This window comes from Canariomyces notabilis, assembly GCF_033297395.1.
Source record: "Canariomyces notabilis strain CBS 508.74 unplaced genomic scaffold N656scaffold_2, whole genome shotgun sequence".
NCBI classification, from domain to species: domain Eukaryota; kingdom Fungi; phylum Ascomycota; class Sordariomycetes; order Sordariales; family Chaetomiaceae; genus Canariomyces; species Canariomyces notabilis.
This window is the reverse complement of record NW_027041824.1, coordinates 1,257,595-1,284,807: the sequence shown is the minus strand read 5'-3', so window position 1 is coordinate 1,284,807 and position 27,213 is coordinate 1,257,595. Positions and strand designations below refer to the sequence as shown.

At 53.6% G+C, this 27,213-nt stretch overlaps 10 protein-coding genes across 10 annotated transcripts; 7 read left to right on the top strand and 3 right to left on the bottom strand.

Moving 5' to 3' along the window:
* The first annotated feature begins 201 nt into the window (after positions 1-201).
* On the top strand, positions 202-2,012 carry N656DRAFT_774697 (actin-related protein 2/3 complex, subunit 1). Its single transcript, XM_064814318.1, has 3 exons — positions 202-572; positions 635-1,462; positions 1,514-2,012. The coding sequence occupies exons 1-3, from the start codon at positions 350-352 to the stop codon at positions 1,552-1,554; spliced, it is 1,092 nt and encodes a 363-aa protein (XP_064674000.1). The 5' UTR covers positions 202-349; the 3' UTR covers positions 1,555-2,012.
* A 327-nt stretch (positions 2,013-2,339) lies between these two features.
* On the top strand, positions 2,340-3,883 carry N656DRAFT_745422 (FAD/NAD(P)-binding domain-containing protein; the record flags this gene model as incomplete). Its single annotated transcript, XM_064812900.1, has 5 exons — positions 2,340-2,531; positions 2,624-3,019; positions 3,087-3,339; positions 3,405-3,603; positions 3,661-3,883. The coding sequence occupies 5 exons, from the start codon at positions 2,340-2,342 to the stop codon at positions 3,881-3,883; spliced, it is 1,263 nt and encodes a 420-aa protein (XP_064673999.1).
* Positions 3,884-4,902: 1,019 nt separating this feature from the next.
* Positions 4,903-8,050, bottom strand: N656DRAFT_700687 (Pkinase-domain-containing protein; the record flags this gene model as incomplete). Its single annotated transcript, XM_064810885.1, has 4 exons — positions 4,903-5,424; positions 5,478-7,167; positions 7,222-7,670; positions 7,727-8,050. The coding sequence occupies 4 exons, from the start codon at positions 8,048-8,050 to the stop codon at positions 4,903-4,905; spliced, it is 2,985 nt and encodes a 994-aa protein (XP_064673998.1).
* An 825-nt stretch (positions 8,051-8,875) lies between these two features.
* Positions 8,876-9,604, top strand: N656DRAFT_786789 (uncharacterized protein; the record flags this gene model as incomplete). The annotated part of the gene is made up of 2 exons (XM_064816555.1): positions 8,876-8,941; positions 9,008-9,604. 2 exons carry the CDS (start codon positions 8,876-8,878, stop codon positions 9,602-9,604), a joined length of 663 nt encoding a protein of 220 aa, XP_064673997.1.
* On the top strand, positions 9,601-11,124 carry N656DRAFT_774695 (uncharacterized protein). Its single transcript, XM_064814317.1, has 4 exons — positions 9,601-9,711; positions 9,971-10,078; positions 10,127-10,361; positions 10,423-11,124. Exons 2-4 carry the CDS (start codon positions 10,069-10,071, stop codon positions 10,754-10,756), a joined length of 579 nt encoding a protein of 192 aa, XP_064673996.1. The 5' UTR covers positions 9,601-9,711; positions 9,971-10,068; the 3' UTR covers positions 10,757-11,124.
* Positions 11,125-14,941: 3,817 nt separating this feature from the next.
* N656DRAFT_702021 (uncharacterized protein) lies at positions 14,942-15,497 on the top strand (the record flags this gene model as incomplete). Its single annotated transcript, XM_064810988.1, has 3 exons — positions 14,942-14,999; positions 15,060-15,376; positions 15,438-15,497. The coding sequence occupies 3 exons, from the start codon at positions 14,942-14,944 to the stop codon at positions 15,495-15,497; spliced, it is 435 nt and encodes a 144-aa protein (XP_064673995.1).
* Positions 15,498-16,883: 1,386 nt separating this feature from the next.
* Positions 16,884-18,583, bottom strand: N656DRAFT_774691 (DUF1960-domain-containing protein). The gene is made up of 3 exons (XM_064814316.1): positions 18,115-18,583; positions 17,897-18,020; positions 16,884-17,390 (listed from the first exon to the last, which is right to left on the bottom strand). The coding sequence occupies exons 1-3, from the start codon at positions 18,276-18,278 to the stop codon at positions 17,334-17,336; spliced, it is 345 nt and encodes a 114-aa protein (XP_064673994.1). The 5' UTR covers positions 18,279-18,583; the 3' UTR covers positions 16,884-17,333.
* A 1,021-nt stretch (positions 18,584-19,604) lies between these two features.
* N656DRAFT_786787 (Dbl homology domain-containing protein) lies at positions 19,605-22,693 on the bottom strand (the record flags this gene model as incomplete). The annotated part of the gene is made up of 9 exons (XM_064816554.1): positions 19,605-19,622; positions 19,739-20,340; positions 20,397-20,630; positions 20,686-20,917; positions 20,970-21,188; positions 21,236-21,433; positions 21,503-21,826; positions 21,875-22,309; positions 22,349-22,693. 9 exons carry the CDS (start codon positions 22,691-22,693, stop codon positions 19,605-19,607), a joined length of 2,607 nt encoding a protein of 868 aa, XP_064673993.1.
* A 1,332-nt stretch (positions 22,694-24,025) lies between these two features.
* N656DRAFT_701241 (uncharacterized protein) lies at positions 24,026-24,883 on the top strand (the record flags this gene model as incomplete). The annotated part of the gene is made up of 4 exons (XM_064810929.1): positions 24,026-24,178; positions 24,231-24,303; positions 24,359-24,693; positions 24,755-24,883. The coding sequence occupies 4 exons, from the start codon at positions 24,026-24,028 to the stop codon at positions 24,881-24,883; spliced, it is 690 nt and encodes a 229-aa protein (XP_064673992.1).
* Positions 24,884-25,704: 821 nt separating this feature from the next.
* N656DRAFT_702063 (ras-domain-containing protein) lies at positions 25,705-26,648 on the top strand (the record flags this gene model as incomplete). Its single annotated transcript, XM_064810992.1, has 5 exons — positions 25,705-25,770; positions 25,878-25,970; positions 26,033-26,186; positions 26,252-26,457; positions 26,520-26,648. The coding sequence occupies 5 exons, from the start codon at positions 25,705-25,707 to the stop codon at positions 26,646-26,648; spliced, it is 648 nt and encodes a 215-aa protein (XP_064673991.1).
* Positions 26,649-27,213: the final 565 nt, after the last annotated feature.

Genomic DNA, 27,213 nt, shown 5'->3' with positions numbered 1-27,213 from the left:
GCGGGGAGGGTGGAAATTGGGTGGGCCGACTTGCATGTTGGGCCAAGATGTGGTAAGTTACGTTAGCTTTGGGCTGGTGTCACTCAATGTTACTACGGGGGGATGTTACGGTATTTACACAAGTTACGTATCGTACAGTACAATACCATACCTAGAACCTATAGTAGGCTTACAAGGTATGATGCTATAGGCACAGGGTCGTAGCTGTACCAGCCCACCCCGCCATCAATCGTCAGCAGTCAAACATCATCCCCTCCAAAGCCACCGTCGTCGACAGCAGGATCACCACCAGGGCCGGAAAGCGATAGTAGAGAGCTACTCCTATCGCTAGCAAAGACAGGTTATCAAGATGGCGGCGCCCGAGGTTCATCATCTTTTCCACAATCCAATTGCCGACCACTCGTTCTCGGCCGATCGCAAGACGCTCGCAATTGCCCGCGACACGACGGTAGAGCTCTACTCCAGGGTCGGAAATGCCTTCAAATTGAAGGATGAGCTCAAGGGTCACGACAAGACAGTAACAAGCATCGATATTGCGCCCAACTCAGGCCGCATCGTGTCCTGCTCGCAAGGTAACATCACTGCCTTGACAATGCGTTATGCCCAAAGTACTGTAGGCTCACAACAGCTTCAGATCGCAACGCCCTCGTATGGGAACCCACTCCGCAGGGCTACAAGCCGACGCTGGTCCTGCTACGCATCAACCGTGCCGCCACATTTGTGCGCTGGTCGCCATCTGAGACCAAGTTCGCTGTCGGATCCGGAGACAGGCTCATTGCCGTCTGCTACTTTGAGGAGGAGAACGACTGGTGGGTATCGAAGCACTTGAAGAAGCCAATCCGCAGCACCGTCACCACGGTAGCATGGCATCCCAACTCGGTGCTCCTTGCCGCCGGGTCGACGGATGCGCATGCGCGCGTCTTCTCAAGCTTCATCAAGGGCGTGGACGCAAGACCCCAGCCTACCGCCTGGGGCGAGAGACTGCCCTTCAACACTGTTTGCGGCGAGTACCTGAACAACTCGGCCGGATGGGTCCACGCCGTCGCCTTCTCGCCGAGCGGTGATGCCCTGGCTTTTGCTGCGCACGACAGCAGCATCACGGTGGTCTACCCGAGCGCCCCCGAGCAGCCGCCCCGGGCTGTGGTCACCATCAACACGCAGCTGCTGCCCTTCATGAGCCTGATATGGAATGGCGAGGCTGAAATCATTGCCGCGGGCCACGACTGCGAGGCGTTCCGCTTCAAGGGCGGGTCTGACGGCTGGCAACTGAGCGGCACGCTAGAGGCCAAGGGGCGTCCCGGCATGGGTGACGAGCGGGAGGAGTCGGCCCTGAACATGTTCCGGCAAATGGACTTGAAAGGGAAAGTCAAGGACGACACGCAGCTCAAAACAGTCCATCAGAACACCATCACCATGCTCCGGCCGTACGAAACGTCCGGGTCGTCGGTGAAGAAGTTCAGTTGTAAGTGTTCCCATGCCTTCGCAGCTCTTTCGGTATATTGACCCGGTATAGCGAGTGGAGTGGACGGACGTGTCGTTATTTGGAACGTGTGAGGGGGCTGTAGAGCCTGTAGGAATGGCAAGTCCAAAGATTCAATGGGACTCACTGTCTGAGACAAGCATGTTGAACTCGACTACACGTTTATATCCGCGTGAATTTCCCAACATATGTCTTCACGTGAGACGCCCGACCGACATAGCCAGACTCAGAGTTGTCGCCAAGAACCGCTTGATTTTTCTCCTGTTCCCTTGTATGTGCCTGGTTCCCGTTTTTTCCGGGCTTGTCCTAGTAATGCACATCGTACTAGGTAGAGCACGATTTCATCAGGGGGTACCACTGGCATGGTTGGAGCCCGCCTCGCTCCAAGTGACTGTACCATGAAGGAAGAGATTCCTTTAAAGAATGGGCGCATACGGAGTAACTGCAAGTGCGATCCTCTCACTTCGGACCCGGGGCTGCCCGTGTCCGACATGGTATTGCAGCTCCTGCCGAAAACGTGGAATGATTGGGTTCTCCCGTTTGTGCCTACCACGTACATACAGAACTACAGATGGCGTGCTCGGCCTGGTTGACTGCAGATCAAGCATCTACAGCGTAAGCATAGTAGGTAAGGTATGCTTGGGTGGGATGCTTGCCTCAAACCATCGAAACACTTACAGCACTGGCACATCCATGGATCTCTCAACCTGTGTCTCTAGTTCCTCCGACCTCCGACATCCGACATCCGAAATGGCTGACTGTTGCTGGCTCAGCATCACCTGCTGCGAGCTCTGTATGCGATTGTGTGAGACCGTCGAACTTAAAAGGGCCATACCTCCAACTTCGACTCGTCCATTCCATGCTGCTTGATGTTCTCAATTTACAGACAAGCCTAGTGCTAACATACTTACTTCTCTTTAATTTCCTCGTGGAGTCTGAGCACGAGGCAGCGACTAGCAATGGAAGCGCAGGTCCTCTGGGAATTGCCATCGTCGGTGCTGGAATTGGGGGCGTGACTGCTGCTATCGGGCTTCGTCGAAACGGCCACATTGTTCATGTCTGTGATCTCACCTTGCTCATTCCTAAACCGTTGGGACGCGAAGGTCCGGATGTCCCGATGCTAACTCTCATCTCCATGTCTAGCTCTACGAGAAATCCCCTTTGGCCAACGAGTTCGGCGCTGCCGTCGGACTCTACCCCAATGGCACCGGAATCCTGCGGGCCTGGGGGATCTTTGCAGAAACATTCGGCGCGAATTCCATGAGCCGATTCGTCGAGTACGCAAGGGACGGGAGTGTTCTACGCGAATTCCCCGAGCCAAACTGGACATGCTGGAAACATCCCTCCCAGCTTGTTTACCGAGTTGCTCTCCACGAGGGTTTGAAGCAGATTGCCACGTCTCCAGATGGCCCTGGCACCCCCGCGAAACTCTTCACGTCGAGCAAGGTTGTGGCTGTCAATCCGGAGCAGGGAACCGTTACCCTGGAGAACGGCACCGTGGCCACCGCGGATGTCGTGGTTGGAGCCGATGGCGTCTATGTAGGAGCAAACCAATGCCTGGACTAGTAAGAAATGCCTGCTGACCTGTTTGAGTATGTTGATATAGTCCACGACGAGAAAATACATTTGCGACACCCAGCTGGTTAGCTCTGGACAGGCCGCCTTCAGATTCATGATACCTCGGTCGACAGCTGAGGCCGATCCTGTCACAGCGCCACTTGTCAAAAATCTTATAAATACAATGTCAAGTTGGTCAGGGGGCGACCGGTGGCTTGTGATGTACCCATGCAATGACAATCAACTGTTGAACTTTGCTTGTATCCATCCCGGATCCGAATCACACGCGGTTCAAAGTGATGGTAAGGCGACATCATCATCGTGTAACAGCGTTCAACAAAGGATAACAAAAGCTGACACCTCCCAGAGTGGAACAAGCAGGCATCCCTCGACCAGGTGCTCAAGGTATACGACGAGTTCGATCCTTCTGTCAAGGCATTCTTGGCCAAGGCAGATCCTTCAACCATCAAAGTCTGGCAGCTGATGGACATGGACAAACCGCCCACATGGGTCTCGGGGAAGCTGGCGCTTCTCGGGGACGCGGCACACCCCTTTACGCCCCGTAAGTTAATACCCTTATTTAGAGATACAGCCGGTCTACTGACTACCAGCCCAACCCTAAGACATTGGACAGGCGCCGTCAAAGCAATCGAGGACGCCGCAGCCCTTTCCGTGGTCCTACCCCCGTCAACACCCCACAGCCAAATCTGCGAGCGCCTCAAACTGTATGAGTCCATTCGCTACGAGCGGGCTCATAAGATTCAGCACGCTTCGAGGATGACTGGCCAGGACCGTGTAGACGGCAAACCCGAGGTTGACAGTGAGTTGAAATACCATCACCACTGACTCACCCATGGCAGAGAGTCGAACTGACACCGGTTGTGATGTCAAAAAGTGCTGCAATTACAAGAATACCTTTTTGATCACGATGAGATCGCCCATGCAACCGCTGCGCTGGAGCAGTGGGAGCGTTCTAACGCCGCCGATGTCGACAAGCCTTCTTCCAAATAGTGTATCCGCCTCTCGGACTTGGACATATTCGTGCTGCCAGCTAGAGAAATAAGGCCCGAGAACGTGGAAGGGGCTTTCCCTAAGCCACTGCAAAAAGGCGGGTTGGGGGCTTGTACACACCTATCACCCACGAATAGTAGAGGCACAGAGATGAAGTGGCAGAAGAAATAAGTTGAGGACCTAACAAGGCCCTCCTGACAGAATACACCCCCTGAAACAGCAGTAAATCCCGGCCATCATCACTTCCACCAAGAACTTGAACCATGCCCTTCGAAGACAGGTGTATCATCGCAACACCAAGTAGGGTACCTTATGTAACCCGTAATATCAGATAGGCTACACGGTGTACGTTCCTGCTATTAGACATTCTGGCCCGTCCGGGTCCCTCCATTTCCCTCAACTAGACACAGCCACCCGGATCAAGCAACAGTAAATACACTGCAAGGAGTGACAACAGCCCAGACCAGGAGCGATACAAGCGAGAGGCTGCGGTGATACTACATACGAGTATGTCATGACACCATGCGGAAACAAATAATGGACAGGAGGGGTAAAAAGAGGTTATAAGAAGAGCAGAGAAAGGGGATTAGGAAGAAAAAGAACAAGAGAAGTCGATCAATTTCCCTCACGAAAACCCCTCAGCCAACCCCCTTTTTTGCGCCTAAACCAAACCACCGCTTGATTAGAAAGGACAAGTCATGGCGTCGTAACCAGCATCCCAGACAAAACGTAAACAAGACAATTACGCTCAGATGTACAATACCACTGAACTGACAAAACCAAGGGTCTATGTACCCCTTTCCTTCCCAACAAATTATCAACCTCAACAATTACACTCGGAACAAAGCAACGCCTCAGCTCCGCTTCCTCGTCTCATCAATATCCGGCCCAATCTCACTCGGCCTCCTCGGATCAACATACGCCGACAGGCGCTCATCCCCGCGGCGCGCTCCGATGGTGACCCAGACATGTTTCGCAGGAATCTGGACATTGCGTGTCTCGCGCATGCCCGTCCACCGCAGGCGCCGCTCGCGGCTCATGTCGCTGTTGCCGATGCCGCCGTTGGCGTTCCACTCGCGCACAATGTCGCGGATGAACTCAATTTTTTGCCGGAAGTGGTTCGCCGCGGGGATGCCCTGCAGTTCCGGGCTGATTTCCGGGCGGCGGCGGGTCGGGTTGCTCGTGTTTTTGGGGACTGTGGAAAAGTTTAAGAGGGTTTGGAGAGGGTAGGAGAGAACCGCCCGGTCGTCGAGAGCCGACTCCGCGAGGGAACCGGTCTCTTGTAAACGCTTGGCCGCGTCCTGCGGCAAGTGCCAGAAGTGGCACCACGTCCCGGTTGCGTCGAGGACGATTTTGGTGTGGTCAGGGAAGTTGAACTATGTCGTCGTCAGTAAAGAAAACTTGTGCTCAAACGAGAGGAGCTGCTTACCTGCATATGCCCGTCACAGAACATCCAGCAGCCGACGTCGCCAAAACGCTGATAAAAGGTTACAACGTCACTGGGCGCAGATGCTAGATCTGTAATGGTGGGAACCCGCATGGGCGCATCCTCCGTCTGTCCAGGGCCCTCCATCTCCCGCCCGTAGGTTATCATGTAGTTGGCGAACTTTTTCCACAACACAATTCTCTCCCGCTTGCGGTGGTCATAGATATCCTTCCCAGCGGACAGCTTCCCAACCGTGCCATCTGGGTTAAGCGGCACAACAAAGCTTTCTGGCGCGACTCGGACGCGGGAGATGCCGTCCTCGCCATTGTTCTCGTAAAAATAGATCCCTTCGTTCATGGGCACGATCTGGTGCCTGTCCCTGTAGCCCGGCTCGTCCTTGCGCTGGCAGTGCCGTTCTGCCCCGTGCACCAACAAGCAGGCAGGAGGCAACATGCCAGACTTGGATCCATCCTGCGCCGGGATACTTCGGAGAATGCAGCCGACGCTCCCGTCGTTCAATATGTAGCCCAAACCAAACTTGTTGGTGTAGTCAACCCATTTCACTACAATCTGAGGTGGCGACGGCGTCTTCTCCCTGGAGGACAAGATTGCCATGCTGCGAGAATTGAGGGCCCTCTCGAGTTCAGCTTGCAGCTTGCGGAGGCGGTCTAGTACAACATCCGGCCTGGTGCCTGGGACCACTTCCTGGTACTCCGACGGGCTAAACAGAGACAGCTTCTCCTCTTGAGCCTTCTGCCTCGTTGAGGCGGACGGCCGCCTTTGGGGAGCGCCTTGTTCCGCACCCACAGACGTCTGGCTCCTTGTAGACGTGGCCTGGCTGCGAAGGCTCCGTGATGTGCCCTTTGGGTTCGGAACAGCCTCAGTTTGCCCGGTAGATGCCGGCGCCTCTCGTGTTTGTCTTGACCGCAGACTGTTCATCTGTCTAGACGCGGGCTCAGTAACGGTTTGCGCCCTGGAGATACCTGCCGTATTGGCTGGCCTGTGTTGCGCTCTCTGCTGAGCTGCGAAGCTCTGCGGCGGAGCACGAAGCAGACCTGGTGGCGCCTTCGGGACTTGCGGGACCTGAGGCACCTGGATACTCTGACTGAAGCTGCTAAGCTCCTCGGTTCTGTCGGCAAGCTGTAAAGTCTGTTGGGTCGTTTGTTGTGCTGCGAGCCGAGCCTGGAGTCTCTGCTCATTCTTGATTTCGTCAAACGGCCGATAGACGACGCCCTCAGCCAGCGGAATGACCGGTGTTAGACCGTTCTGCTCTTCCTCCGCCATTTCCCTCCAGATATTCTTGAACACCAACTGTGTTTGCGACCACGGCCCGACACCGCATTCTCGGCACATCTCCTGGACGTTCCGAAGGTTGATTGCTTCCATCTTCGAGTTGGCAAGGGGTTCGTAAAAAGCGGGGTTTTCGGGTGCAAGATCTCGCAACTTGTATGTGATATCCGAAGCCATGGGCATGTATCCAGAGGTGAAAAAGGGGTGGCCCACTATCGCATCCGGGTCTGGTCTCCTGTCGGCGTCCTGGAGCATGGTTGCGACAAGGTCTTTTGCCTCTTGGCTGATGTACTTTTGCGAGGTTTCAGATGACGGCCACTCGTAATCTCGGTCTCTCGCGCGGCGATAAATCTCGTCCGTCGTGGAGGATTGGAATGGAGGCTTGGAAGTAAGCATCGCGAACCTGCCCCTTATCAGAATTGCGATTCCCATGTGCATGAGAGAGGGCTTGGCTTACACAATAATCCCCAGGCTCCATATGTCGACCATGTGGTCATGGCCCTTCTTGCCTTTTTCCAAGATTTCTGGGGCGATGTAGTTCGGCGTGCCACACAACGTTGTCCGTCGCATGACCTGCATGTCCTTGCCCGTAAGAAGCAGGGCAGCAAGGCCAAAATCCCCGATTTTTGCGTTCATGTGTTTGTCGAGGAAAATGTTGCCCATCTTTAGATCTCTGTGAATGATTCCTTTTGCGTGCATGTACTTGATGGCACCAGCAATCTGGACTGTGTAGAATCGGACTTCAGGCTCTGTCAGCCCCTTGCGCCGCTTGACCATGTCCATAAGTGAGCCGTTAGGGCATAGTTCCAGGACTAGGTAGGTGCAGTTTTCGAACGTAAAGGCACGGTGGAACTGCACAATGTTCTGGTGACGCATCTTGGAGTGGATTTGAAGTTCCGTTTGGAACTTGAAGCCGTTGTGTTAGACAGGATATACCACCGGAAAACTGTATGGGAACGCACCTTTTGCTCCATCTTCGTCGGCATTTGGCTTTTGACAATCTTTAGGGCGACTCTTTTCGACGTCCCTGCCGCCTTGCCCTCGTAGCAGATGGCAAAACCTCCCTTCCCCAAAAGCTTTCCGACTTGGTACACGGCACCGTCTTTACGGTCCGAGCTGGGCGGTTCGACGACATTGTTTGGTGGCGGAGGCGGATGCTCCTTGTCCTTGACCGTCTTGAGCTGAGCTGCTGCCTTAGTCTTCAGCTCATTCACTCGCGGTACCCGCTGAGCATTCGCATCCCTCGGGGACAGGGCCTCCATGTCAACGCCGCCTCTAGCGCCCATCGCCGGTTCCTCGCTTCGCAAGACACCGAGAGACGAAGGGGAGATGCTTGGTACTTGGCTGGTGACTTCGTCGAGTCCCGAAGTCTCCGTACAGCCTGCCGTGAACAAAATCAGTACTTGTGAGCCGCAGTTGTGAAGCTGCCTGCACAGAGCGCGGAGTTTCATTTTGTCGGGCGCTTGGGGCGCGGATATTTCGAATGAGTCGCAACAGCCTGTAAACAACGAGACAACTTACAAATCAAACACAAGCAGTTCGTGCAATCATATAGATCATGCGCATCAGAAGTGTGGTCTGAAAACGCGTGTAATTGCGCAACGAGAATGCAATTCGCAAATGCCGCTGCGCTGGGTAATTGTGGAAAATGTGCACGCGGCTTTGCTGTGCTTGAAAGCTAATGTTAGGTGCTGGACCTCGCAAAGAATTGCCTGGATTGCATTTGTTTGTGACCCTCTGGTGTCGTCAGAGCAACCAGAATGGGAGTGCAGGGGTCTCGGATAAGCTTCCTTCGCTAACCCAGGGGCCAGCTTTTGGCGCAACACCATTGGCTGTCAGTGCTCCCGGCGAATGCCGAGAATGACTCCATCCCCCGCCGAAGCTGCGCAACAGTCATTGAACATGCGATCAATCGTGGAATTACACCGCAGCATCTTCAGGCCTAGGACCTCCACTGGATAGTCCGTTCCATTCCGTGAAGCGAGGTCTCAAGGGCAGAGTGTTGCGTCACAGAACATCATAATTATAAGCTGAACACTGTCCAATCTGCGAGCACCCAATCCATTGATCGTTGCCGGTCCTTATACTTGGCTGGACAGCTCCCCTATATCATGGTTCCACTGCCGCTGTTCAAGCTTGCTGCGCTCTTTGTGCGACACATCTCCAAGTACGGTGCGGTTCGTTTGCTCCCGGCCATCCCAGGTTTTTCACAGGTCCGAGTCACTGACATCAGCTCTCGGTAGAATCACATAAAACACCAGGCACACGAACACCCTCGGTTCCGGGCATTCGCGGCCCGGTATGGCCAGGTGATACACCAGCTTAACATGCGGCTGTCGGTTGCGCTACTGCGAAATCCGGATGCAGAGCAGAGAGCCAGGGAAAAGGCAGAGGCCCCTACCGTAAAAACAGAGGAGCAGGTGAAGCGGGAAGAGGAGCTTAAGGCAAAGTACGGGACGACGGCAAGACAGTCGCAGTCGACGAAAGAAGCGCCTAGAAGCATATGGAGACGCAAATTCAGGCCGCTACCTGAGGCCAAGGCCGTCGACCTATTTGCCGATGTTGTCGGCGATGCATTTATCCTCGGGGTTGCCGGCGGCCTGATCACGTACGAATACTGGAAGGCCTCACAGAAACCCGACAAAAATAAGGAGATGATTGAAGACCTTGAGAGACGGATGGAGGAGTTGAACAGGAGAGAAGCGGCACTGGAAGAGGCCGAAAGGAGGCAACGAGAGCGAGTCGAGATGATCGAAGAGGCGTTGAGAGCGTTCAGGGACCCTAAGACGAAAAAGCCGCTCTTAGCTGTACCGACACCGGCACCGACACCGGCGGTATGAGAATTGTGAGGGAAGGGACTTTGGGTTTGACCGACAAAGGTGCTCCCTTCTCGCCAATGTATCTCAGGCAGTTGCTGAGCTGCTGCCTGGGCCATCTGTACGATGATGTAAGTATCCTGCGTGTGGGAAGGCTGATCAACGATATTGGCCTAGTGCGATGGGGATGTAAGCCCGCGAGGAAGGTGCGAGAGAGTCTACCGAAGTCCAGGTATTCTGGCCGGTATTGACAGGAGGCGAAACACCCTTCTCTCGACAAAAACTGTCAAAATCTGTGGTATAGAAGCGATACCCTCTTAGCTACTGATAGACCATTCAACACCTCTCCAATCTACTTCTCCAGCCCGCTTACACACATGGATTATCCAGGCGACGAGCTGGCCGCCGCCGACATATTTTGCTTCAGTTTGAGACGGCGTGGGACGTGGGCGTCAGCCGCAGTCCAACTTTTGCAGTCCAACAAGAAGATGTGGAAGGGTATGAAGATTGCCAAGAGAACGATCTCCTACCCACTGACATCTGCAGAGGCCAATTTAGGGACCCATGATCTTTCTCTATGCATTCCGCGCCCAAAGGGGAAGAAACACGAGGCTTTTCAGCTCATCCTGCTGTCCTCGACAGACATTGACGACGCACGGGCAATTGGTCGCATTCAGGAGCTTCATCGCCTTGGCGGCGGCAGCAATGTCGCGGTCGTCTTCCTGCTTGACCGAGACGGGAGCCAAGGCGGCATGGAAGCTTTCATGAGGCTCCATATACAGTGAGTCCTTCAGCCTCCCCGGCAGACGCAATGTCTCACTATCCTGACTTTCACTCTGCAGGATCGTGAACACCTGCATGATGCCCATCATTCCTCTCGCAGCTGTCGATGCGCTGCCAGCCGCCCTCGAGGGGTTTCGGTCCTCTCTCATGGCTTCTAGAACCGCTCACCCAGCGCCGGCCGACGCCACGCGCGATCTGCTGCCCTATTGCACTATCGGCACCCCACTGTCCAGGTACTCAGTAGACGTGCTGGGTATGAGTTGCTTAAGCTTCAGACAGCTGTTGGCTGAGATTGGGCTAGACGAGGGACGGAGAAGGATCCGCAGCGTTCTCGAGCCCGCAGAAGCCGAGAGCTTACTCTCATTTTGGGCTCACGAGTTCTCCACGGCTTGACCTTTCGCTGTCTCCTGTCTATTGATGCTCTCTGTTCAGACCTCGCTGAGGCGGTCAAGAGGCTTTGGGAGTTCCTGAGCTGAACTGTGCATTGTCATGATCTATAGCAATCACTCTCCCTCTCACTGCAGAGCTGCCGTTCAGACGAATTGCGATTGCAGTTGATAGCAGAAGTTTCTAACACGGCTGCCAACTCTATATTCATCGCCATCTCTTCTGGAACCGTCAATCATTCTCTGCCCCAGCCGGAGCCGTGACACTGGGAAATACTCGACATGGCGCAGTTTAATTCCCAGCTACTGCATTATGTAGGTAGTTGGTGTGTGCGTGATGTGACGGCTTATGCAGGCTGTTGGCGAACTGCGTGCACGGTGAGAGTCCAATGACAGTTTTGGATTTTGGGAGATGCTAATTATATCCCGTCACCTGAGTGCAGCTTGAAATATGGAAGCGAAGCTTTATTGCCGTTGGTCTCCGTGCTCACGACCAAAAGGGAGACTTCGAATACCATGGCCCTATCGCCGGCTCTTTCAAAGTATCATAGCCGTGCGAGTGCCCAGGGACCATTTGATGGTCTCTCAGTTTCGGGGGTCTCAACTTCAAGATCGCTTCTTTAAACATTAAATAGTGTAGAAGGGAAACCATCATACCGTTAGCGATCCGATGTCATGTTTAAGAAAGTCATCTCCATCTTCGGACTGTGGCTGTATGATGCGGCGCTGTATCACCGCGATGAGACGATGGGCCACAGGTTCAAGTAGCACATGTGCGAGGGCGGATGATCCCAGACAACATTGGTGCAAGCGGTGAACATATCAACATTCACACCGCAGGATGCAGTACACCAGGTACACAGGGCCTAACGATTGAGGAAAGCTTGGGGCCACACGTTCCTCAACACACAGTCCCACATCCTTTCCAAATTCATTATCCGCATTGGATGATACTCTGCAGAAGGTTTCTTGCATTTCAAGAACGCATCGCCGCAGAGGCAGCGCAGATAGCGTGGGCCGGTGTGACGGAAGGTGGAAGCGTGGGACCCGGCCGTGACGTAGAGAAAAGCAAGCATGTAAGATGATAATATAACCCAATAGTGTTCAACTTGCATGGTGACGACTATGATAGTCAATAGTTGCAATCGAAACTTGAGCAAACTCAACCATGGAATCTATATACGAAGTACCCTCGTTCGTACGTGGTAGTGACGGGTGCTCTGGTGATTGATTATTTTGGTTAGGAAGGTCGGCCGCTTGCAGCGTGGGGACCAATGGCTGGTAAGGACCAACCGCCAGGAACCAGTGACGGTGTGCGCACTTCCGATATATTGAACAAACGGCGATGTGCATATGCAAGAAGGGCTGGGGACGGGCCGGCTAATGCTGACGAAATGAGCAGCAGCACCGGGCTCTAGCTGAGGTCGTAGTGTAGGCGAGGCAGGCAAGATGAATAAATGCACTATAATTACCTCAGCCAGCAGAGAGCGGCATCATCAATCTATTAAGTATCCGTAGACGGTCCGGAGACACAGTCCGATAAGTTAGGGGATCGGGGGATCAAAGCTGTGTTCGCCTCTCGACGGCGTCGCAATGTAACTACTTGTTCGGTACGGTAACACAACGTATACCTAAACACGCATACATCTCCGTATAGCCAACTGTCAAATTCCAGCTGAATATGAAGTTCGCCCAGGAAGCGAGATAGCAGTTGACTGCCTTTGATTGACGTTTGTTGATGAAATGTATTGTACGATAACGCTAATGGACAAATTGTCAAGAGAGGTGTCAATAATGGAAGTGTCGAGTTTGAACTGTCAATCCGGTGGCGGACGGTACAAGCCGCATCGTGCCGCCGCCACCCCCGGTCAAAGTACTGGTCCGTGCTTTCCGTCTGATCCCTGAACTTTTTTCGACCCCCGCTCAAACAGCTTGTGCCTCAGCTTGCCGGCAGAAGATCAGACCGTGGTCTCAGAGTTGAATCTGGGGCTGCAACCTTGGAACTTGTCGAGAACTGCGACGACACCCTTGAAGAGGCAGCATCAATGTTCATTGTGAGTTGTCGATGTCAAAGATGGCCCAGGACAGAATGCCCTCAGCGACGCTAAAGAAGGGAATGGCTGCAGACCAGCCTCCTCAAGAAACGATGCGAACCTCGGTCTCTAGGGCACTGCGGGCACTAATGTACGCGCACCTAACAGTGTCTTGCGGAGTCACTGCAAAAGCATCCGGCACTGGGCAGCAGGTTGGCACATCCAAGGAACTTTGAGGATACTTGAGTAGCTCGTCAGTCGCAGGACGGTTACGGAGTCATCGTTTTGTTCCTTGGGAGGAGGGGGAGCTTGCCAAGCCATGCAGAGGCCAAGCGGGTCAAAGCGTACTGAATCACGATTGGCTCGAGTCTCTCCTGTAGCCGCCCTCGGCACACCCAATCACGCCAGACATTGCAGCTTTCTTGCCATTTCCCCTCAACGGGCATTCATAGCGCTTTCCCATCAACAACCCAATGCGAGGACCAGCAGAGCGAAGACTGACCGCTAGCTGACCGCAACCCTCGACGGCATTGCTCTTTTTGGCCAGCCCGATTGGCAACGAGTCGAGCCGGGGTTGGCAAATGCCCCAATTTGTGGTTTGCCCTCTCGCCTTTGCTCTCTGTCGCGGGCATGGAAGATGGGAAGATTGCAGAGCAAATATCTAACCAAGCAGCTTGCCAATGAATCTCACGAGTTCCGTACCTATTGGTGGTACAGCACTCTCCAGCAGGCCGCACCTTAACGTTACCCGCCGCCAGCCCCAAGAGCGGTCGGTTGCTGTGGCCAGAGGTGGGGGAACCTGGTTCCTTTTGTGCTCGATGAGCCGCCCGCTGCCCGCGAACATCATTCCGTGGTCCAATGTCATGGCCGGGGGACTGCGCTGCGAGCCGCCTTTGCAGACACAGGTGGCCGTCTCGACCGTGGCTGGTATTCTACACATACACCATGGATTGTATCTCTAATCCAGTTCCACCCCCTCCTGGCATTTTTGCTCATGTCAAGCTCGTACTCCACTGCTTTACTCCTCAGACACCCCCCTTGGCATGGGCGTGTCAGAGGTTCTCTGGGTTCTCCACCCTTGACTTACACCTGCACATCGGCCCATCTGGGGTCTCGCGAACTGTCAGGTACCTCACGGGATGCCCAGTCGTCTCTTAAACTCGTAAAGTCCCGGATGTGCGTCGATCAAGCATTCTTTCCCCTCTGTACATACATATACATGCAGAACCCCAACACCCCCTTCCAACTCAAAACCTCCCCTTGGTAACACGCAGCGTGTCTGATCTCCATCGAAACTTAATGCGAGGATAACGAGGATAGCCTGGCCTTTCACATCAAAGCATTACCGCCACAATAGAGCACGGAGAAGCCCATCTGATTCAAACCCCCGAACATCTCAAGCACATCCCTGGCGGCGTCGCCCTTGATCCGAAGGAAAATCGCATCTGAAAGTCAAAATTCCCATCCATGCATCCCCAATGCCTGCCGTCATTATAGATCGGATCACTAGGACTTGGACCTCGAACCAGCACAACTAGCATCTGCCCTACACCCGAGACGCATCCACACCCCCCCGCTACTCGTCTGATACACGAGCTCCCGGACCACGGTGCAAGCCCTTTGGGGCGTGTACCCTACGCCTACTCTATTAGATCCCGTCCATCACCCGAGATCGCCTTGCTCCGGCCTAGCCTGCCGACCCAATATCAGTCCCACGACGCCCCGCTGGCTTTGGACGACCTGGGATTCCTTTGCTTTGCTTCCCCTGCCCTCCCTTTCTTCGCCGCCGCTGGTCGATAGCCCTCTTTCATATCGCCATTTTTTTTCTAGGTCCTGCCCTTTCAGGCCGCCAGTCAACACCGCAGGTCCGGAACCTTGCCTCTCCTTCCTTGGGCTTTGCCTTGTATTACTGTTTAGTTTTTTTGGGTAACGAGGTTGTTGTGTCGGGCCGCCTTCGACCGCTTCACCTTCGCTTTTCCGGAATTTGGGTCTGCTTCTTCGACAGGGAGACTGTACAGTGGTATTCTTGGAGTGAGGAAAGAGTATCGGCGAGTTACGTGAACACGGCAAGCAAGAGGAAGGAACTTGGAAGGTTGTGTTACCGAACGAGATCTATCTGGAACGACGTCCCTCGATCTATCAATCTGTAACCGGGAACCATGGGAAAGTTGATCAAGAACCACTGGGCGAGGCTCATCATCTTGGCCGCAGCGACCTGTATGTGACTCCGGACCAAGAACAGAATTTCGGGACAGAATGCTGACTGTATGCCTACAGACCAGGTAGCTGCCGCGCTGGAAGGTTTCTTCTGGCCCAAGATATTCTGGGACTTCGCAACGAAAACGCTCGACCGAGCTGTCAAACCCATCCCGGTGCTCCAGATTATCAACCTGCTTTTCGGGCTCATCCTCCTGGCATGGGAGTGGCCGCTTGGCTTCCTGGCCGGTTCTAGCTTGCATCGCAGCCTCGAGGCCCGCCTCGCGTTTCTTCCCCTGACAGCTCTTGCCGCGGCCTTGATGTATCAGGGCACAAATGCCGCCATCTACCAGGTGATTGGGTTGGCCGTCTACTTCTGGGCGTACAGTGAAGGCGAGGTATGTCTTGTGTTCACAGGAGTCAACTCATAAACCGCATCCTAACTTAGATGATGGATAGATGATCTGCGCGAAGCCATGGACTTTACCCCAACGGGGCGCCAGGACCGCCCGTGTATAGATGTCCGGCCTATGATAAGAGGGACGCACATACAATTATCCCTGTCCATATGGTTCCCATGTCCGCAATCCGCTTTTACAATTGTCAGTCCTCGCCATGCCACAATCACTCGAGCTCGGTCAACCTCGGCGCTTTTCGAGATCGGTATCCTCAGACAACACGTATCTACGAAGGCGGAAGGGCGTTCAGAGATGGCTGGGCTAAAATGGTCGGGGATGTGAGCCAGACAGCGGGGAAAGAGAAGGACGCAAACCGTACATATGACAATTACCCAGGAAATACGCATCCCATTCTTAGACGGCACTCGGGCAGCCTCTATACTATTTCCACTATACTCTTCCATATACCATCTACCGCATTTTGTCAAAATTTTTGTTTTGGAAATACCGCATAACACGCCAGCCTCGGTTGATCAGCAGACCTGAGAGCAGTGGCGGAGGGGATGAGCATTGCGGGCCTGGCGTTTTCTGGATTTGTGTATCAAATAAGCTGGAGTGAGAGGGTGTAGCCAGACGGAGGGCTAGTGGACGACGATGATATGGTTCGGCAGAGGCGAAGGGGAAGGCAATTGTTGAATGTCGTCGGCCTTGTCCATGTGCCTGTGGGCTGGACGCAAAATCAGTGGTTAAGTTATGTTGATGCCGACAACCGGCAAGTAGCAAGCTGCATCAGCTTGTGAATAATGGAAATACTACGGAAGCATCTCAGTCCATGCCACCTTCTCTTCACCTTCGCCTAACCAGGTGAACCTAAGTACGGACAGGTTTTGCTGTCTCTGAGTCTGTATACACTATACCAGGACGCGAGTGAGCCGCTCCGTCGATTGAGGGTGGGCTATCATCATGACCTTGTCTTGTCTCAGATTGTAACCAAGTACATACATAGTTGCACATACTTACCTATCTACCTACCCTATGCACTGCACTCCAATGAGCAAAATATCCAAACCCACGGGGTTGGTTGCCTGCGAGGCTGAGAGCAACGATCGGAGTGCACAAGCAAGCGCTGCTCAAAAGCCTCAAAACACAACCCACGAACCAAGCCTGGATCAATCTCTTTCCTCAGCAGGCAGTGCCTCGAAATCCACGGCGGCAGACGACACTCTGCGTCGACAACTCAAACACCACACGAATCCTCTCCTCCTTCGGATCTCGAGTTCCCGAAACACTCAGGGCGGCAGCCACTCAGGTACGGGAAGGCCCATGTCTCACACCACAAATGAGTCTCAGCTGAGTCAGCTCAAGGGCGGTTGCTGGTGACACGTGACTCGTTTATTCGGACTTTGAAATCGAGGCAGGCACTGCTTTTCGAACTCGCAGCTGATTCCGTATCACCACACACACCATTTACAGAGCACCTTGTACAATACACACCGCGTTACGCACGATCCTGCTGTGCTACTTGATTGCTTGCTCGTTCCACGGCGCTCATTGACCCAGAGAATGATGGGTTGGAAGTAGCACAACCCTCACTTAATCTGCTCGTAGCCTCATAGGTAATCAAGGTGAGCCCGATTCCTTTCAACTTTCAAGCGTCACACCCCTCCAGTCGAATCAGAGCAGGTCAATTCGTGAAAGATTTTAATTCTCGTGAGCTCGACGGTTCCTCTAGAGATGTGCTACTAGTGTTCTGCGTCTTGCAGGCCTGTTGCAAATCATTGCAGACAGATCTTAGCCACAAGGTGTCTTTCTTCTCTGTTCCTTCCATGGAGGTCCCAGGACATGACTGCCTCATCAGATACCCGAATCTCCTTCACTCGAGCTAGGAGCCGACTTGGGAGTCGTCAACCCTATGTAAGGAACGGACGCGACAGGGCTGGGGGGTGTCACATATTCTCTAGTGAGGGATGTAAGGGCCGTTTGAATCATTCCTTCGGCCTTGACGCTCGCTCATCTGTAGTTGAGACATGTCAGCTTCAACTTCTGTTATCCCACCAACGCCGCGATCGAAAGGCCTGGGGGATGGTGAAGCCACCATCTAGCCGCCAAACCCTGGTGCTATCGAGGGAACCCTCAAGTGGTATTGTACCCCAGAGAAGCGGCATTGTGTGGCCCCCAAAGACGGGTCGGTGAAAGCCAAATACCCGGAGGCTCAGCAAACGCGCCGGTTCTGCAGCCGTCGCTTGCCGCCCATCAAGCCTCAGCAGTCTTGTGCCGCCTGACGGCCCGCACCACACCTGCACCGAGAGGGCGTGCTCATGGCACGAGGCGCAGCAACGCCCAGCTCAGTTGGGGGAACTGGGCGCTTAACGGTGGCCGCCATCCTATCAAGCGGTACACCATAGGTGTTCCTCCTGGTGCAACACGGAGTATTCCGAGGGGGCCTGCTTGGCCTGGTAGGACAGAGAGGAGGGCAAAGGCAAACATAATGGGCAAAAAGGGAAAGTCATGCGGTCATACCTCAAATTCTTGCAGGCTCCCTTTCTCCAGAATTTTCAATACGGCCTCGTCCTCCTTCGAGGTGCCAAACTCGTTCTCCAGCAGGGCCTTGGAAGCACCCTCCAGCATGCCTTGGGCGCCATGCCTAGATTGTATTGACATCAGTTACCCGTTGACTGATATCCTAACTGGATAGGGGGAAGAAAAAGTGATATGTTGTTGGCAAAGGAGAAACTTACCGATGCGTAGTGAACACCTTGAACGATGACACCACCTGCGCCAGCGGAACCGACCGGTCCTTGAGCCACTTCTGGTAGTCCTCCACGCTGTCCAAGAAGACGATAAAGTCCTCGTCGTTGCCCCTGTAGTGGACCTTCACGTGGTTAACGTCGCCGCGAGTCATTTTGGTTCGTTTTGTGGTTTGTATATCCTTTCGAAGTAGAAGTGATCCGAGATACTGCACTGAGTGTCACTGCGTCTGTTTAAGAGTAGTCGACGCGTAGGATGAGTAGCAGAAGGCGAATTGATTGTTGCGGTGAGGGAACTGAGGATATCGATTCGTTGATGCGTAGCTGGAAAGAAAGAGCACTAAACTGATTGTGAAGCTGCTTCCTCAAACTTTGTTAATTTGGTGTTGAGTGTTTCTTTGCTCCTTCCTACCCCTCGTAAATAAAGACATCACCAGGCAGGACCATCAGGTGCTACGTCATATGTGACGATCGAGCAATCACTGAGAGACATTGATTATCCCGATTTCCCGCTTTGGATACTGTGCGGATTGTGAAAGCCGATACAGTAAGCATGCATTGTGAATTACAGTAACGCAGCTAGTAGAATATATCATGAATTCAAATGCAGCAATCAAGAGACAATCCGGTGGCAGTCGCCAAGTGTCTAATCCTGATAGCTAATCTATAAGCCCTTTCATCCTAAAAGCTTTTCAAAACTGAACTGGCAGTGCTAGGGCTTCGGGCAAGACGTCTTCAAGTTGTACTATCAATTCCAAACGATCATGTCTCATACCATATGGAAAACACTGTATCAAGCGATCCACATGTTCCTGACTGCAGTGGGCCAAACGAACTAACGTCTGACGTCACCAAATCAACGAGAACTGCTTCGAAACGTACTTCGTACCTTCATAGAATTGTCCGAGTCGCCAGTGATCACTCGTAGCGTACCTTATTGGATTGCGGTGCTCGTAGCAGCCCACGCTTGCGCAAGAGAATACCTAACTTACGACGCAATATTTGCAAGGAGACCGCTCGACGCTGATTTAGCATACTGGACCTAGGAATAGTAACTGTGCTGACACCCACCAATACCGGCCCTGTAGAGATACTGGGCAGCTCCCTTCCTCGACAGTTACAACTAAAACCACTGCAGTCCTTGGGAAAACAAGACAAAACCAAGGTCATAGCCATTCCCAAAGCTCTCAGCAGAGGGACAAGGAATATACAATGTTAAGGCAAAGCGAGAGTGCGGAGAAGGGTGTCGCATGCTTTTGTCATACAAAATCCACGCCGCCCGTCCACCTACCCTAGTCCAATGTATGTGTATCGTTTTGGTCTCTCATCGAAATATGTTACGAATGCTCCGGAAAACCGCACCGCGATGCCGCCGCCCTCCTTTCTTGGCCTTCTTACCCGGGAGCTCATGCAAAGGGCCGAACGCCTTGCGCGAGCCGCCGTTAGGAGCCGCACAGTACGTCTCCTTTTGCAGATCGCCACTAGCCGAGGATGTCTCGCTAAGAGTTGAACGCTGTAAGCTCAAACGCGGGGAAGACTCCGTAGAAGGCCGGTGGAATTCGATCGGCGTCGTTGGCCGTGTCTCGGGGATTGTCTTGCCTCGACGACGACGCACCAGTCCGATGGGAATTGCGCATGGATCCGACCCGGGCGACGCCGCCGACGGAGCCAGAGACGGACTGGAACGTTCCGTTTCGTCGGGAATCATAGACAGCGGCGACATGCGTACCTCTCCCAGTTGATGGGACGCGGGCGTTTCCGGGCGTGGTTCTTCTTTACTTCTGCGGCTTGTCTCTTCACCACTGACAGGGCTGCTACCTGCGCCCTTCAGTTGCAGCAGGCTCGGAAAACTGCTCGAGCGCTTCGCAAACCTACCAGTGATGCTCACCGAACTCAATCTTCGCATCACTGAAGACGCCGATGCTCGGACCAGCTGCTCGCTCCTGGATCGGACCGTCATTCCAGGGAAGGGTAATACATCCCTCGTCCACACATCGGCCAGGAGAGCCTCCAGTCGCGCCCTCTCGGCCCTGGAAGGTGCCAGCACAGGTATACGGCTGTTGGTTGTGTATAATGACTGAGACCTGTTGATATGAGAACCGTTGCCAGACACCGCCGCCTCTCTGACGGTGGTGTTCTTGAGAATGACCTGGCATAAGGGAGACTTGGCGCCAACTGTGATTGTTCGATGCATCGATATCTTTCTAGCAGCGGTCCCTGTGATGCGGGTTAGCTCATCCGCTTGACCAACCTTCGCGGCGGATGGGACCTACCTTGTTTCCTAAAAACAGTACCCAGAGCTCTGATGTTCAACGAGAGACTTTCGAGCACTTCTGGCTGCGCCTGATCCTGGCAATTGGTGACAGCAGCTTTCTGGTTATCTTCCAGCCGTGTGCGCCATTCCAGTTCCTCTTTATCGGTGCATGCTGTCAGGATTAGTTCATACAGCTGCTGGCCGCATACGAACACCAGTTTCCATGAATGCTGCGCTGTGTGGCATTGAAGACCTGGAACCCCTGTCAGCAATATCTGGATAGGCCTGCCATTAAGTGGTGTTCTTACCTCGCCCATTATCTACTTCTTCCAACTTGGCATTTGCCAGAAAGATACAAGCCTGTATCGCGTAGACATGGTCGGCCTTGCCCGCGGTCGCAAGGCAAAACCACTCTCGATACAGTAGGGCAATCATGTACTGCCCACTCACCCCTTCTTTGGTCTGCCAGCAGGCGTGGAGAGCACCGCAGAGTTGTGCGTGGCCAAATGATCTGATACGGTTTCTTGACGCTGCATCTAGCTGGTATGCTTGGGTCAGTATGTACTCAAGATGTTCCATCAAAATCTCTTACCTGGTTTGGGAACACAAGCCGGTCCTGGAGAATCCACGTCCTTTCCAAGGCTGATTTTGCTCGGGAATCGTCCGTCGCACGGTTGATTTCAGCAGTGGCTTCCCGAAGTCTGATGAGCGTGTTTTCAATCTCCAAATATGAGCAAGGGCAGTCAACCACGGGAGTGTGCTTCAATAATTCCCAGAAGAGCAAGGGATATTTGCACACTCGTTGGATCGGCTGTCCATATCAGCTTGAGTTTTCATACATGGTAGAAGAGCGTTCACCTTGACCAGGAGGTCGCCAATTGTGAGGCTCTTCCTTGAATGGTCGCCCTGGCCGTCGGGGACGAGGGATGCAGCAAGGAGCTCCAATCCTTTCTGATACGAGAGCCAACCAGGCATCGTCCGGTGTGCCGAGGCAACATCTTTGATCATCAATTTGTATTTTGCCCCATACTCTTCGTAGATGAAGAATCGGTGCATCTTATGTCCATGCAGAGATCAGAAAACAGGTTCATGACCCGGCCATCGCCAAGGCAAGTATTTACTTACCTTCTTCGAGAAGATCCTCGCGACTTCAGCGGCGGTATGGGGTTCAGCCAGCATGCCAGTAACCTCTTCCATTCGTGAAGTGCCATTTTTGGCCTCCGCAAGGACACCTGGAGATCTCCAACGGTGAAGTTCGCGTGCAGACGCGCTCGATTCGGCGTTTTGCAAGGGGACACCTGGCTGAGTGTATTCCGAGTAAGGCACAGCATGGTGGAGCTCTCCAAGAATCTCCTCGTGAAGCTGCACAATGTCGTTGAGGTTCTGGTTAACGGACAATCGCAGTCCCGGGGGGTTAGCTGGTAGCGAAGCAAGGATCGTGACGTAGACCTGTGATTCTGTTAGAGTCAACGAGACATTGCTTAGATGCAGACATACATTCATTAAGAACCGTACATCGCCGATGTAGTTCTCCTCAGTGCTAATCAATTCCTCCAGTATACGGCGCCTCTGCAAGGACCGTTCCCTAGTAGCAGGATCTATGGCAGGTTGCGGTTCCAAACAAGAACTATCCAGAGAGATCCGTGGGCCACTGACGGAAGCTCTGCTGCTGCGATCCGTCCTCGAACGGACACGAGATAACCGATATATGTCCCTCCTCGAGCGAGTCAACATGCTCACATTGCCCAGAGACATACTGGCGCTTTTGGTTGCCGTCACGAAGGCGAAGGACGAATCTGAGGAGGACCGCCGGTTGTGAGTGGGCTTGTCAAGTGTTGGAGAAAAACTACCTTCGGCTATGGGAATGCAGGAGGGGCGGTCCCCTTCACCATGTTGCATCTCCTGACGACGCAGGGCATGTTTGTGCAATATCTTAGCCCATCTTTGAAACCGTTTGTCCCGTCCGAATACCAGTTGGCCGCCGTCGGGGTTGGCCCGCGTGCTAGTGTGAGAGCCGTAATCTGCATTCTCTGACAGGGGCTTTGGCAAGACGATATCCTCGACAGCTCTTGTGGAAGTATGATCCAAAGCACACTCATCCTCGATTCTCTCCGATGATGGCGATGGCCTGTCCTTGGAGCCAGCGGAGGTGTCCTTTGCAAGAACCAGATCTGGGTTGCTGATATGATACGAGCAGGAGCTGTTCGAGACGGCCGAGATGTCGTTGTTTCTGCAGAACTGCTTGAGACCATGGCCCGAATGGGGTGATGGCTGTGCCAAAGGGAGCAATCTTGACCCGACATCCGCGGAGGCCATCATGCAAGATTAGGTTCTCAAGAAACAAATTGCTTCAAGCCGGTGTCCAAACAAACTCGGCGGGGCCTCCGATTTGGAATTGAGAAGGGCCAGCCAACCGATTCAATACATGATGCAGGAATGATGCGCCAGAGAAGGAAGGTGAGGGCAGGATAGCGAGAAAAGAAAACAACACACGAAGAGAAAAAAGAAATTCCACTGAGAGATGCTGGTGGGGAGTCAAACAATAACCGAAGAAAAGATGACGCAGAAATCACCTACTGACCCATTGAGCTATGAGACATGACGGTTGTCGATGCGATCGGAAAGAGCTGGACGCATTGCTCAAGACGGGAGCTCTGGCCTAGCAATGAGGCCGCTTTGGGTAACCAACATCATGAGAGACGTACGTCGATGGCAGCCACGACCATCACTGAGCATCTCTATCTGAAGGGTGACGGCCGCTTGTTCGAACTTTTGAGATTCAGCTTGCTGGCACCGAGACGCTTGCCTGATTGGAGCGGAGTGCAGATTTGCTTGAGGCTCGCATCCAGCCACGTTAGCTGACCGATTGGATATGAACACAATCGGGCATCATCCCCCCATGACGACGCGCGCAAAGGATCTGGCGGGAGCGCGCAGATGTACTAAAACATGACGACGTCGATGCAGGCGCAAAGTGCCCAAGCCCTTCCGGTCTCGGTTAACTCAAGACGAACACCGCTACTTCGTCAACCTGCCCTCAGCTGTGGGGTGTTGCACTTGAAAGATAAGGACAGACGCTCTCAAGTGCTAAAATGCAGCTTGGACTTTGGCACATTGGATGGCTCGGATGGATTTCCGACCACATTCTCGAAGTCCGGCTGTGCATCCATGGGGCTGCTGCCACACGCCCTCGCACCTGCAAGTTCGACTGTGGGAGCACTTCCGTCAGTTCCATGCCTTGAGGCGGACGTGAGGCTGCACCAGTGGCCGTTCGGGGTTGCGCCTGCTCTTTTCAATATGCTCCGAATACGGTTATTACGTACTATACTGTATACACTGTACGTACCGCCGGAACGGGACGTCCTGAACCCCGCCTTCAAGTTGCCAGAGCTCAGTTCGCCCCGCCATCACCGAGAGTTATCGCGCTGGACTCGTGCTATGACCCCACCTTACAGTCCAGAGCTGCTTTGCTACAGAGGCTACCTAGAGTTGCTTTGCGCGTTATTCGTGATAGACTGCCAGGGTTGCCTAGACTCTCCTCCGAAGCCCCAGGCTTGATCGCCATTTCAGCATCAGCGCTCTCGACTTCCAAGACAATGGAATGAACCTGCTTGCCGGTGCTTTTCCAGTAAGGGTCTGCAGCAAAACATGAGCAACCTCCATGCGCCCACCATCCCTTCAGGGCCCACCACGGCCCCTGTCACAAACGGAAATGCAGCTCGACTCTCGATCACCGAGCTCCAGCGCAAAAAGGACAATATTGAAGGGGAGCTGAAGGCTTTGGGTGGTGTCCTTGATTCGGTTTGTCGCCGCACCCTGGGTGCAAGAGCGATCCTCTAACAAGGGGTTGCAGCACGGCGTTGACATGAACACGAGCCTCCTCACCCGCGATGGGTTTCCCCGAGCCGATATCGACGTTGCACAGAGTACGAGAGCATCGTCGTCGAGTCTAGACTGGAGCACACAGGCTGACCACTGTAGTTCGGACCACAAGAGCACGCATCATCCACCTCCGGAATGACTGGAAGGATCTGATGGCTCTCATTGAAAAACGACTCCACGAACACTTTGCCAGTTTGGAGGACGACGATAACGAGACCGCCGCTCCGACCAACGCTGATATTTCGATACCGAGAGACACGATACCCGGGACTCTGGACCGGCCCTTTGCCAAAGTCAATACGGTTGTTGAGAACAGTCCGGCTGCTACGGCGGGGCTCAAACCTGGAGACCTAATCCGGAACTTTGGTTATGTCAACCACGAGAACAATGACGGTCTCAAGAAGGTAGCTGAATGCGTTCAGGGCAACGAAGGAGTAAGTAATCCCACGACCACGCCGCCAGCCCTGTGTCGGGCATGGGCTGACCACATCGCAGCAAAATATCCTCGTGAAAGTATCACGAAGCAGTGGGACTTCACGGCCCCAGGAGCTCAGGCTGACATTGACACCACGGCGCGACTGGGGCGGTAGGGGGCTGCTTGGATGCCATATCCTACCGCTGTAGTTTTAGTGGGCTTGGGTCGTTGGGGCTGGCAATCACAGGAAGAGTTGGGCTCCGTCGCCTTGGGCCCAACATTGGGAGGTGATGTTGAACACGCCTTCGCCCAAAGTAGCATGAGCTCGGGCTACACTGCCTTAAGATTAGGCAACTCTATGGCCGGTGAATGAAGCCTAGCATTCCCTATCGTGAAGACATGGTAGGGAAGGAGTAAGGATTGGAGCTGTGACACATAGGACAGATACAAACTTGGTGACAAAATGGCCTGACCGGTGCTTAGAAATATTAGACTTGGAAGCTTACAAATAAGTTGATGCTCTGTACTGCCAGTTGTATATGTGCCTGGGCATCGCTTCAAAAACCACACCAAGTTTCGCCAACTTGTGTTCAACCTGGAAGACAGTGAAAGTTGGTCAAGCCCGCGGAATACCAAAAGTCGCAGTCTCGCAGAGTGCCTCTGAAATCTGAATGGCCGCGCATTGACCAGCAAGAGAGATCACGTGCTTCCAACCACCCCGCCGCCCAACGAGTTTTTTGTCAAGGCTCAAGGCAGCTGTTGGTCCCCGCGAGCCGCCTTCTGAAAACAACATCACTCTGGGCTCCATTTTGATTCTTGCAACCCGACTGGCACCTGGCACTTTTTCCCACCATCACCACAACCAAAAGGTCCGTTAATCCCCTCCCATCGCTTTACAACTTCTGCCGAAAACCATCTTTCTCCGCCAACCGCGAGACACCAAGATTCTTTGTTGCGCAGCAAGACTGATTTGCCGCGCCTAGATATCGATTTTCTCCGTACTTCTCTAATCGTCACACATCAACACATTATGGCTGAGGTCGCTCAGGTCCCGACCTTCAAGCTCGTGCTTGTTGGCGATGGTGGTACAGGCAAGGTAAGTTTCCTGCTGCAACGCTCTTTCCTTATCATAGCTGTATCGGCATCGACTGCGGGGTTGGGTTCCTGTGAACTGGTGTGCTAACAGGTTGGCGACTGGATTAGACCACCTTCGTCAAGCGTCACTTGACCGGCGAGTTCGAGAAGAAGTACATGGCCACTCTTGGTGTCGAGGTTCACCCTCTTGGCTTCACAACCGTAAGTTTCCCTTCTCCTACTGCTTGGCGAGCACCCCGAGCGCCATGCTGACAGTCTTGCAGAACTTTGGCCCAATTCAGTTCGACGTGTGGGATACAGCGGGTCAGGAGAAGTTTGGTGGTCTCCGTGATGGCTACTACATCAACGGCCAGTGCGGCATCATCATGTTCGATGTCACATCCCGCATCACCTACAAGAACGTCCCCAACTGGCACCGTACGTACAAAAGGCCACAACAGAGTGTAGCCCTAGTTCTTTGTGCTAACAGGACTTAACATCAGGCGATCTTACCCGTGTCTGTGAAAACATTCCCATTGTTCTCTGCGGCAACAAGGTCGATGTCAAGGAGCGCAAGGTCAAGGCCAAGACCATCACGTTTCACCGGAAAAAAAATCTCCAGTATTACGACATTTCGGCCAAATCGAATTATAACTTCGAGAAACCGTTCCTTTGGCTCGCCCGCAAGCTCGTCGGTAATGCTGCTCTGGTAAGCCGCTGCACACCCTCTTCTATTGGATATTTTAGTCTGTGAACTAACGCCCGACCCAGGAATTCGTTGCTGCGCCTGCCCTCGCTCCGGCCGAGGTAGCAGTCGACCAAGAGCTGCTTGCGAAGTACGAGGCCGAGATCCAGGAAGCTGCCAATGCCCCCCTTCCTGACGACGACGAGGACCTCTGAGCGTCTTTGGACCCCCACGGCTCTTTCAAAGTACGTTTGGAAGTGGTTCGGGATGGTAATGCCCGTTATGAAGGATAAGAGCATCTTCCGACGCACAGATGGCACTACAGGCATTTGGGACGGGGCAATCAGGAGGGCTGGGACATATGCGGAAGGGAGGCCAATTCGGAATTCTGATGAAGGGCGAGCGGCGGCCAATATCTTTTCTTGACGACGTTTGGTTGAGCCCCGTAACCGACCTCAACCAAACCCCTACGGAAGCTAGATCTGAACATTGCTGCTACGGCAGCGCTAGGTAGATCAATTTGAGACGCACTTCGCGTCATCACGCCAGACAAAGAGTTTCCACTTGGTTCCAGCAGATCGAGTGAACCCCACCTAAGGCATTTTGGGCGGGTTTGGGCTGTCAGGCGGTGAGGCGGTGAGACCCCGCTGTGGGTGGTGGGGGCGCAAGAGACCATGACATCAAAATGCGGCGATGTTGTGCAGCTTGCGTTTGCTTTGTCAGCTCAGTTTGCCTGGACGGAAATGGAAAGTGTGTTTGTTGCCAATGGCAACGGAAGCA